The sequence below is a fragment of the Pseudoliparis swirei genome, chromosome 16 (assembly GCF_029220125.1).
Source record: "Pseudoliparis swirei isolate HS2019 ecotype Mariana Trench chromosome 16, NWPU_hadal_v1, whole genome shotgun sequence".
Lineage (NCBI taxonomy): Eukaryota > Metazoa > Chordata > Actinopteri > Perciformes > Liparidae > Pseudoliparis > Pseudoliparis swirei.
Genome location: NC_079403.1, coordinates 22,161,420 through 22,172,286, shown reverse-complemented (window position 1 = coordinate 22,172,286; position 10,867 = coordinate 22,161,420). Strand labels below are relative to the sequence as shown.

The following is a 10,867-nucleotide window of genomic DNA, read 5'->3' as shown; positions in this document are numbered from 1 at the left end:
ACTTTATCGGCTTTTCAACAGTCAACATGAATTTGGGTTGGTGAGGTCACACAATGGAAAAACAACAACAAGATCACCTTCAGAGTAAATGAAGTGAGAATAATAAATATAAAAAAATATGCAAACACAAGATTGCTCACTCTTAGACTTGTCGTGATGAACGTGTTAACAGGTGGCTCCTCCCACATCAAGCCGACATGGAGCATTAAGTACCACAATACACTGATAGAAAGAGCAACATTAGCATTCAATAATTCAACACTGAGTATTTTTTGCTTTGTTTTTGGTCTCCACCAACTCCTGAGGGCAATATCTGCTAACTGCTCCTCTGTGTTCACCAGCTAGCCTCTAACTGTGTCTGTCTGCTACAGGTGGCTTCTCAACTTCCTGCTGCTGCTGGACATGAGGTCGACGACAGCGGCGAGCTGAGGGCGACGTGTGAAATGATCCTTCTGGTCACTGCGGGGGAGAACATCTGAAACATTACACGTAATCATGTCATTTGTTGTTGATTTCAAATATGGATTTCATTAAGCTTTAATTTTATATTCCAAAATATATGAAAGTATAACAAAAAAAGGAAAGTCTACAGAGACTTCAAGTAGCCCGGTGGGTAGAGCCTGCAACCGCCAGGTAGTCGGTTCGATCCCATGCTCTCCCCACTAGTTGTGTGTCCAAGTGTCCATGAGCAAGGCACTGAAACCCCCAGTTGATCCCCTGGGGGCTTCACCGCAGCCAACTACTCCTTAATAACTAAGGAAGGGTTAAATGCATTGAATACATTTCATGTATGTATATAACTATATGTAATATGACAATAAACATATGTCCTTCATCTAATGATGCCATGCGAATACTATTGAAGAGACTGCGGTGGAGTAGTGCCAGTGAAATATTTGTGGCTGCAGGGTCAATACTTTCAAAAAAATGTTATGCACAAATGAAATCATCATGGTTTTATCAAATATAAAGTTTAGTACTACACGCTACCAGTCCCAGCTGTGGAGACATTATGGTAGAGCTGTCTAATTACAAAGCATTTGTAGTTCTTTGTATTTTACTTGTGATTTTGTACTATCTGGCCCTTGAGTCTGAAATAAAAGTTTGATTGATATACCGTGAGGCATGTATCAGTGCAACAATGCTTTTTCCTCCAAACAAGATCTAGTATTTGATAGTTTGTGTTTGCTGGTGTAAGTCAGTGTGAGTCCCGCGCTGTGTCCCATCACACTGTCGGTCGTCTTTGAGAGACACAGCCCTAGCATGATGTCAACCTTCAGAGGACTGAGGCTAATGGCCCGAACCTGCACCTCTCGCCCTAAATGAGACGACGTCGCCGTGAACTACCCTTCTCCCCTACGGAGGCCGAGCTCGTTATTCACAGCTGTGCGCAGGAGGGCCTGATGCAACGGGAGCCGCGGAAGTAAAGTGAAAGGGCCACATGGAGACACACACACACACATATACACACACACACACACACACACACACACACACTCTGAACTGAGCTGTTTGTGGAGTGTGACTGCAAATCAAAACAGCTGCAATGCTAAACCAAGAAAAACTTCTCCTGAGGAATAAATAATGTCTTCATCTCTAAGTGATGGTCTTTACACACAGACATTATTGTTTTATGTTTTACTGTTCGTCACCGTCCTAAAATATTGGCATTTTTTAACAAAAAATATTATTTTATACTCATATATTTTGAAATACAACATTAAAGCTTAATGAAATCCATATTTGACATCAACAACAAATGACATGATTACATGTAATGTTTCAGATGTTCTCCCCCGCAGTGACCAGAAGGATCATTTCACACGTCGCCCTCAGCTCGCCGCTGTCGTCGACCTCATGTCCAGCAGCAGCAGGAAGTTGAGAAGCCACCTGTAGCAGACAGACACAGTTAGAGGCTAGCTGGTGAACACAGAGGAGCAGTTAGCAGATATTTCCCTCAGGAGTTGGTGGAGACCAAAAACAAAGCAAAAAATACTCAGTATTGAATTATTGAATGCTAATGTTGCTCTTTCTCTGCTATGTGTGCTCAAGCAACTAAGCGCACATCATCCCCAGGTGACCAAATCACGTGCACACTGTGTTGGTCACCAGCACATGTATCCTGTATCAGTGTATTGTGGTATTTAATGCTCCATGTCGGCTTGATGTTGGAGGAGCCAACTGCTAACACGTTCATCACGACAAGTTTAAGAGTGAGCAATCTTGTGTTTGCATATTTTTCTGCTGCTATGCGGGACCACAAATTGGGGGAATTAAAAAGAGGAAATGCTTGTTTTAATATTTATTATTCTCACTTCATTTACTCTGAAGGTGATCTTGTTGTTGTTTTTCCATTGTGTGACCTCACCAACCCAAATTCATGTTGACTGTTGAAAAGCCGATAAAGTATTGAAGCTAGAACCTAAATATAATTATTGTTGCTTCCATTATAACTGTCTTGTTTCACTCACACACACACACACACACACACACACACACACACACACACACACACACACACACACACACACACACACACACACACACACACACACACACACACACACACACACACACACACACACACATGCAGAGCTACAAACATAATTGTTTGAGGATTTATCAGATTAATTCTTATTCACACACATCACACACTCACACACTCATTTGTTGACCTTTTTTGTGTATAGAATAGCGAGAAATTAGAGGCATTGTGGAGATTTTGAAGGTGAAGCCTCTGTGGATTACAGTCATTAGGTACATTAAGGCTTGTTTAGAAATCAAGTATACCACCATCCTAATGTCAGAAGTCGTATACAATCGAAACTCCAAACGCACACATGGATGGCCACGCAAACGTGAAGTGAAAAGAAAGTACATCTCCGGCCTTTCACTCTGATCTGCCCATGGCCTGCATGTTTTTACACCGATTTTTGCAAGTTTAATTCCTGCATTGGTTCGATGATCATACTCAACATGGCAGCTTGACTTGCCTTGATTCAGCATCAAAGTATAGGATATAGTTAGCCAGTTGATCTAACTGTAACGCTGTTTTTTTTCTCTTCTGCTAAATTTTCACACCTCATTTGACAGCGGATGTTGTCCACCGGTGTGAGAGAGAGACGGCAGAAGTTAAAAACTGACCACAGACCAGCACACAAGTCCTGTGAACCCAGTGGCGGGCCGTGGGCCTGGGGCCTGGGCCTTCAGTGAGGTCCTACACAGTCCCACCCGAATTAATCCACCTCTTATTACTATCATTATGCCATGGCTCTAGACCAGGGCTGCTCAATACGTCGATCGCGGCGTAGTATTGGTAGATCGCATGACATAAAAAAAAATTGGCCCGCCCCCGTCATTTTCTCTATAGCACGTCTTTGTTCATTTATTAAACTAAACAGCCGTCTGATGTTGATCGTATCTACACAACAGCATGTCATTTCTCTCGGCTCTCCGTCTCGCACGCTGCAGAATGCATCGGGACGGAGAAAAAGAAGAAAAAAGTCACTTGCACTAGTTTGTTCACTAAACAGGGCATTGTCGCACCCAAAGCAGATTTCAAGTATATGCTCGACCAAATCGACATCTTCTCCTCCTTCCGCCATTGTGGGTTGAAAAAACAGCTTTGTAGTCCGCGAATTAATTCCTTTATCAAATTCAGTTTCCTAGTTCTGAGGTTCTGCATCTACCTGCCCATAGGACCCGCCTCTCAATATTGGTAATCCAATCAAAAGACGTGCAGCACTCCGCCTGCTCGCTGCTCCTGTGCGGGTTCCGGGGCCTTCTAGAAGGCCTAGAGGAGCCAACTCTAAAGCTGATTGGTTGACACAACATCGTCATTCGCATTCACTTGAAGCTACCAGCGCCCGCAATGTTGATTCTGAAGGCCTAAGGGCAGATTTTAGCCCCCTGGCAACACACGATGGCTGAATATGATTGGATAAAAGATCTAACATAAAGACCAGCCCTCCAAATCTCAACCTGGCGCTGGCAGCAGCGCAACCAAGAGGAACGCTATGAAATTAAGAGAATAACTCTTACTCTGGGAAATAATTGAATACATATTTGTGGGAAAATATATTTAGAAAAAAATACATATTCTGATGATGTTTAGGCCAGCAGAGAAGGCCTTGCTGGCCCTGACGGCCCGCCATTGTGTGAACCTGAATCTTGATATGCACTCGCCCCTCCGCCCCCAACGCAGGCCCATATGCCACATATCCCATAAGCCTGTACACTTGCTACTTCTATCGTCAACATTATGAATTCTATTTCAAACTGAGGCTTAACTCTGAATTGAAAACAAACTTCATGCAGACCCCCAGCTGTATACAGCAACTGCATGCACTTCCTCTTCCTCTCTTTCTTGATAAATAGAGAGCGAGAGAGACAAAATAGCAGCACCTCAAATAACAAGTCGCTGCTCTCAAAGACGAGAAAGAGGGAAGTCGACCACGGGCAGCAGCTCTTCCATCCGCAGCAGAACGTCTACCGACTCCTCTGATTACCAACTGAGAGGTGAGGATACACCTGCTATGTGCTGTAGTTACACCCAGTGTACAGTGACATGTTTTCATTAAGAGGTTGTGATGTTTTTTTTGGTTTTCCACAGATAACCTCGACATGGCGCACGGCAAATTACAGATTTTGTTTGGTTTAGCGCTGCTGGCGTCGGTCGTCCTCACCTCTCTGACGACGCTGGACTCGGACCAACAGCTGAAGGACAGCGGGTTCGGTCGACCGAGGCCTCCAGCTGCTGAAGTGGTACGTTCAGAGGTGCGTGGACAACAACATGGTGGCTAAGTGCGATCCCCAGTGGGGAGAATACGGATTCCATGAGTTCCAGAACTGGCCCCGTCTGCTCCCGGTAATTAAGGATAAAAGACAACGCCGGTACTACAGCGTCGGGAACCTCAACTTTGCCAATGCGAATAATCTGCCGAATGTCGTCTCGATGGACTACAACCCCAACCACCCTGAGAGCAACAAGGACCGAGTTCTGGTGAAATACAACTTGAACTCTAAACGCATTGATCAGATCTACGCATCCGCGCACTATCTGCTAAGAGAGACGTACGTAATTGGACCCCATCTTGTTGAATCTCTTCGACGACGAGCAAATGGGAGAAATGTCTAGAAATGTGATTTACTTCTAAAATATCTCTGTGACAAAAAGGCAAAAAGGGATGGAATTTCAAACGTGTTTTAGAATAATCTTTGATTAAAAAGAAAATACTTTGCTGAGCTTATTTTGAGGCTTGAGAGTACATAATGCCTGTAGAATATACAGTGTACCATGATCAACTAAATAAATGTTCAAATGTGTCGCGTGATAATATTTTCTTTCTTCAATAACCCGACACACATTGGGGTTTTGTGAACTTCAACATACAACACAAAAGGCCGCCGCGGCATCATCGTGGTGACGCCGCAGGCTTCTGCTTGAGTGGCTCAATGTGACGACCCCCGGCCAATCAGAAGCGAGGGAAAGACATAGCACACATATCTTCAGATAAAAGGAAGTGAAAGAGACAAAATCTCGTGGAGAGACCAGATGGTACGTTCTCTGTACATGTCTTTATTTAAAGTAAATGAGATAAGCACAGGAAACACACATACAGTTGTCTTCTGAGGATTTCAGACATCATGACCTCACTGTCAAGGTAAAAAAAAATAAAGCAACACCAAAAGTCTAAAAACTCTCCATATGAAAGTTCCACAGACCTTTAGAAACTCCTCATGATACTGGCCACCTCTGGTAAAACCGCCTTCATCCTCAGTTGAACACATCATGTGATTCTACCCATGTAGTATAATATATCACAATATCATATGATCAATATGTGGTCAAGTTCTTTGTGTTTTCTAAAAAAATTGTAAAAAGGACATTATTCTAGGAAGGTGACGATGTATACAACATACATATAATTACAGGTGTATAACAAGTGCTCCATATGTCCGAAGCTCAGTACATAGTCTGCTTTTTATGTTCATGTTTTAACCCTGAAGCTGTCTGAGGGACACATGATTACTGACACATCATATTCAGAAGAAAACAAGTTCACATCAGGTATTATCACTAAATATGTACATTTATTACCACAAATCACATTGCATCTTTTTATTTCAAAATACCTCTAATTCAGTATTGTAGTACTAAAACTTCTGGTGTATAAATACACTGGACGTATGAGGGTTACTTTCATGTCATTATGTATTGTTGGTGATGCATTGTTGTTCAGAGACTTTTTTTATCATGAATAATAGAATCAGGGAGTTTGATTCCCAGGAGAGACGATCAGAGGAAAGGAGTTCATACCATAACGATTAAGACCAGGACAGAAGAATGGGAGGAGCTTCTCCTTGAAGGAGCAGCCAGTAAAGGAGTAGATGAGAGCTGCAGCTTCTTCGTCATAGAAGGAGACCAGACCCTCCTCATAGTCCACCAACACCCCCACCTTCTGAGGGCCAGACTTCAGGGTCAAGAACAGCTTTATACTCATTTCCATTTATCAACCGTATAGTCCAGATACAATCCTGAGGTCCCAGTGAGATGCATCTCTTCCTGTTGATGGACTCTCTGGTCACTCCTAAAGTCCATTTAGTCTTTTCTTTAACTTGAACTTCACAGTGAAATCTGCCAGAAAAGAAACTCTGCTTTCCTAAAACAAACAGACAGAGAGCACATCTCTCTGGATTGTTTGGGAGATTCTTCTTGTTAGGTTGTAATAGTCTATTTTGATTCTGCACATGTACATAGAGGAAGTGTTATGCTTTAAATTAATACGTATAGACAGATATTACAAATAGGAAATATTAGGAAGAATATTATTATGACTGTATTATGAAGCATACGAAATACACTGTTTTCTGACTGTATGTAATGATAAATGTGAATGGCAAGAGGTAATGTTGATATGTATGTCGCATGGGAATGAATTTTAGTTTCATATTTCAGAGATGTTGCATGAAAATTAAAGTCTATTGAAGCCTGTGACGTTATTTTTTATCCGGAAAGTAACATCCCAGACTTTTATTGTGAAGGAACTATTTAGCTAAGGGGCCTAAACATCAGAATATAATTTTTATAATTTTTATGTCTTCATAATATAATTTTTTATTTTCAATGTTCCCACAGAGTTCATTTCCTTTTTTTTCCTCTTCTTTGTTGGTTGCAATTTGGTAGCTTTTTGGTTGGACACTGCTGCTTATTAATCATTGAGACACCATCATTCAGCCATCGGCCATTTGTTTATTTGGGTGCAATCACATGTCCTTATTTCAATTTTCTCAGGCGGCGATCTGCGCTGGTAGCTTCAAGTGTGACGGAATGACAATGTTGTGTCAACCAATTACAATTGGCTTGCTGCCTGGCAGCCTGGCTAGCTTTGGGGCACACAGGAGCCAGCCAGCTAGCAGGTGAGTGTCTTTTGATTGGATTGATTACCAATATTGGGGTCTCGGGGCACTGGTGAGTGTTATGCAAACCTCAAGAAGAAGAAACTGAATTTGATAAAGAGATTAGCGGAGGACTACAAACCCATGGCGGAAGGAGGAGAAAGAAAAGATGTTGGAAGGGCGCTATACTGTTAGCCTTTCTCAAGACAAACTTTTCACAAAAGTTAGACATCGTGAGAGAGGTCCTCCATGTGGGTAGAAAAGACTTTATAGGGTATAACCAAGCCTTTACAGCATAGAACCAAAACAGAGTCACAAGTCAAGGATGAGGGAAAGAAAAGAGGATGGGTTGAAAGAACGATATCAGTCTTTTGTTGAGTACACATTTAATGCATTCTATTTTTATTGTGTATGTATGTTGTTTGGCAAAAATAATGTCAAATAGCCTATGTTGCATATTATTTTTTTTTTTTCTTTTTTTTATTTTCAGTGAATAGTTTATCATATTTATCATCATGCTCTTGAAACTTTGCCGCCCTGCAACGCCCCCTTTACGAGGCAAAGAGTGCAAGTTTTTTTTCTTTTCTCCTCCTTCGATGATTCGCGCATTCGCGCCACGGAAGCGAGAGAGGAAAAGATGACATGTGCTGTTGTGTATCGATCATCACCATCAGGCGCAATAATACAACAAAAACACGAGCGTTAAGAAGAAAATAGGCAGGCAATTTGTTTTTAATGTTGTTGCAATGCTACTACCAATACTACGCTGCAATCGATCGGGGTATCGCGCATTGAGCAGCTCCTGCCCCTGGTCTAGGAGCCATGGCATGATAGTAATAGTATTAATTTAATTTGGGTGGTGACTGTGGCCCTCACTGAAGGCCCAGGCCCAGGCCCACGGCCCGCCATCAGCTAACCCCTCCATGTTGTTACGTAGCGTTAGCCAACGGGAAGGTGATGCATGTTTGGAAGAACAACAGACTAACCTTCGAGGATAGGTGATTGGCGGTTGAAGACTAATCTAGTATTTGTACTGGGGACAGTCGCTCTCTGGTTCCTGACTGATGTTAGACGGATTTACTCGCCTTTGTTCACCACGAGGAACTAGCGGAGCATCGGCATTAACGGACCTACGATCGGAAGCTTTAATTGTTTGAAAAACTTTTTGCCATCAAATCATGATATTCACGACAATTATCAGACAATTTGTTAGTCTTCACAACACCATGTTTCACTTGTTTTCTGCCATAAGTCGGAATAGGACGAGGATAATCTGTTTCAGGATCAAGAGTCACATCCACCGCTAACTTCTGGACCCTCTTCACCTCAACTTCAACCAGCGTCTTCATCTTCCTACTGAGAGTCTCCTCCAGCTGAGACACAGCTCTCCCCACAGTGCCCTCATATGATGCTGGAGGAACACTGACCTGAGACCAGTCCTTGGTGGGTGGTGGATGGTGGATGTTGAGGGACTGGACACTCTGGAGGAGGTGGAGGTGGTCTTCAGTGAGGGAGAGCTTCTCCACCTCAGTGCGTCTCTTCATCAGCTCAGAGATCTCCTGTTCCATCTCTCTGATGGAGTCTTCAGCCTGCTTCCTTGTTGTTCTCTGCTTCTCTTCTATCGTAGTGATGAGCTCCTTCAGTTTCCTCTCCACAGACTCCTTCAGATCGGTGAAGACCTGAACACCTTTTGCTTTCTCTCTGCCCGCATCTTCCTCACTGAGCTCCACGTTGTGTTGGACCTCCTGAATCTTCAGTCGTCTCTTCTGGATCATCTGCTGAATTTCAGCCTCCGTCTTCTCCAGCTCGACCTTCTTTCCTTCACACTCTTCTCCCAGAGGAACAACATGGTGGTTCTTGTGGTCTAGAATGCTGCAGAGCATGCAGACACACGTCTGGTCGGTCTTACAGAACAGCTCCAGAGGTTTGTCGTGCTTCGTACACATCCTGCCTTCCAGGTTCTCCACAGGGTCCATCAGCTGATGTTTCTTCAGGCGTGGTCTTGTCAGGTGCCGCTCCAGGTGAGTCTCACAGTAGGACTCCAGACACACCAGGCAGGACTTCAGGGCCTTCAGTTTGGTTCCAGTGCAGATGTCACAGGGAACCTCTCCTGGTTTGGACTCTTGTTGCTCTGAGCTGCTGCTGCTGGCTTTCTGCTGAGCCGACTGTCTGAACTGAGAAACCATCTCACAGATGAAGGTGTTGACGAGCAGCTCAGGTCTTGAGAAGAAAACCTTCTTACATAACGGACACGAGTTATAGTCGTTGCTATTCCAGTAATCATTGATGCAGGTTTTGCAGAAGTTGTGTCCACACGGTGTGCTGACTGGATCGGTGAACACATCCAGACAGACGGAGCACAGGAACTGATCTTCAGACAGCAGATTGCTGGCAGCAGCCATATCTACACCCAGAGATCAAAGGTCAAAGTGTCACTAAAAACGATTTAAATACATCATTATTAATAGATATTTAGTTTAATTTGACTTTACTCCTCGTCAGTCTTCCCTTAAGGCCATCTGACCACAATACAAGGAGATGAAAAGAGTAGCTTCCTGTTCTATTAGAGCTGTGAGTTTCATGTCGACACCAGTTATTGAAACACAGTAAACTTCATCAGCTGTCACTCACCGGTTTGTGGGTCAGTGGTTGAGAAGACGAGCAAAGTGTAATATTTCTTTGGACAGAAACAGAGACTTTTCTCGACTGTCGCTGCGACAAACACGTAACCCGTTTCCAAGTATGCCGAGTACAGACGTGTGTTTCTTTTCTTATCGCAGAAAGACCGTCCTCCCGTCCTCTGGAGTTTGGACTTAGACCCCGTTTACACGATGGGAAAAAGCATTTGTTTTCATGCGTTTTGGCCTTTCATTTACACAAAAACGGAGGTTTTATCACGGAAAACGATCATTTCTAAAAACTCCGGCCAAAGTGGAGATTTCTGAAAACTCCGTTTTTGTGTTTGCGTGTGAACTAAGTCAAATGGAGTTTTAGGTTGTCAAACGTCACAGTATGCGACTAAAAATGCTTCACGTCATGTGAGCGTCCTGTGTTTACAGTTAGTTTGGCCGCTCCTACCAGGGTTGCCAGGTCTGTGACAAAACCAGCCCAATATCAGAACTCAAAATATGCCCGTGCCAAACCATATACACTGCTTTTAAAGTGTGTGTATGTGGACGTGTCCAATGTCCATGTGTGTAAGTGCTGATCTGGAGTCAGTTTGGTAGGATTTGTGTATAAATAAATTATTTCATTTAAAATATGGATTTTTATTTAAAGATATTCATGTAATTTGCATGCAAAATAGGTCTACCCGAACCAGCGGACAACAAATTCAACCCGCGGCAACACTTCAAAAGTAGCCCAATTCCGCGGGAAAACCGCGGACCTGGCAACACTGGCTCCTACGTCCAGTGTCGACTGCCTTCATTTTCGTTGTCAGGTGCGCCCGAGTTATTTCCTCCTTGAC

The 10,867-nt window shown here is 43.3% G+C and overlaps 1 protein-coding gene across 1 annotated transcript; it reads right to left on the bottom strand.

Moving 5' to 3' along the window:
* Positions 1-379: 379 nt before the first annotated feature.
* On the bottom strand, positions 380-10,397 carry LOC130206681 (E3 ubiquitin/ISG15 ligase TRIM25-like). Its single transcript, XM_056434753.1, has 3 exons — positions 10,030-10,397; positions 8,826-9,802; positions 380-475 (listed from the first exon to the last, which is right to left on the bottom strand). Exons 2-3 carry the CDS (start codon positions 9,798-9,800, stop codon positions 380-382), a joined length of 1,071 nt encoding a protein of 356 aa, XP_056290728.1. The 5' UTR covers positions 9,801-9,802; positions 10,030-10,397.
* Between the last annotated feature and the right edge of the window lie 470 nt (positions 10,398-10,867).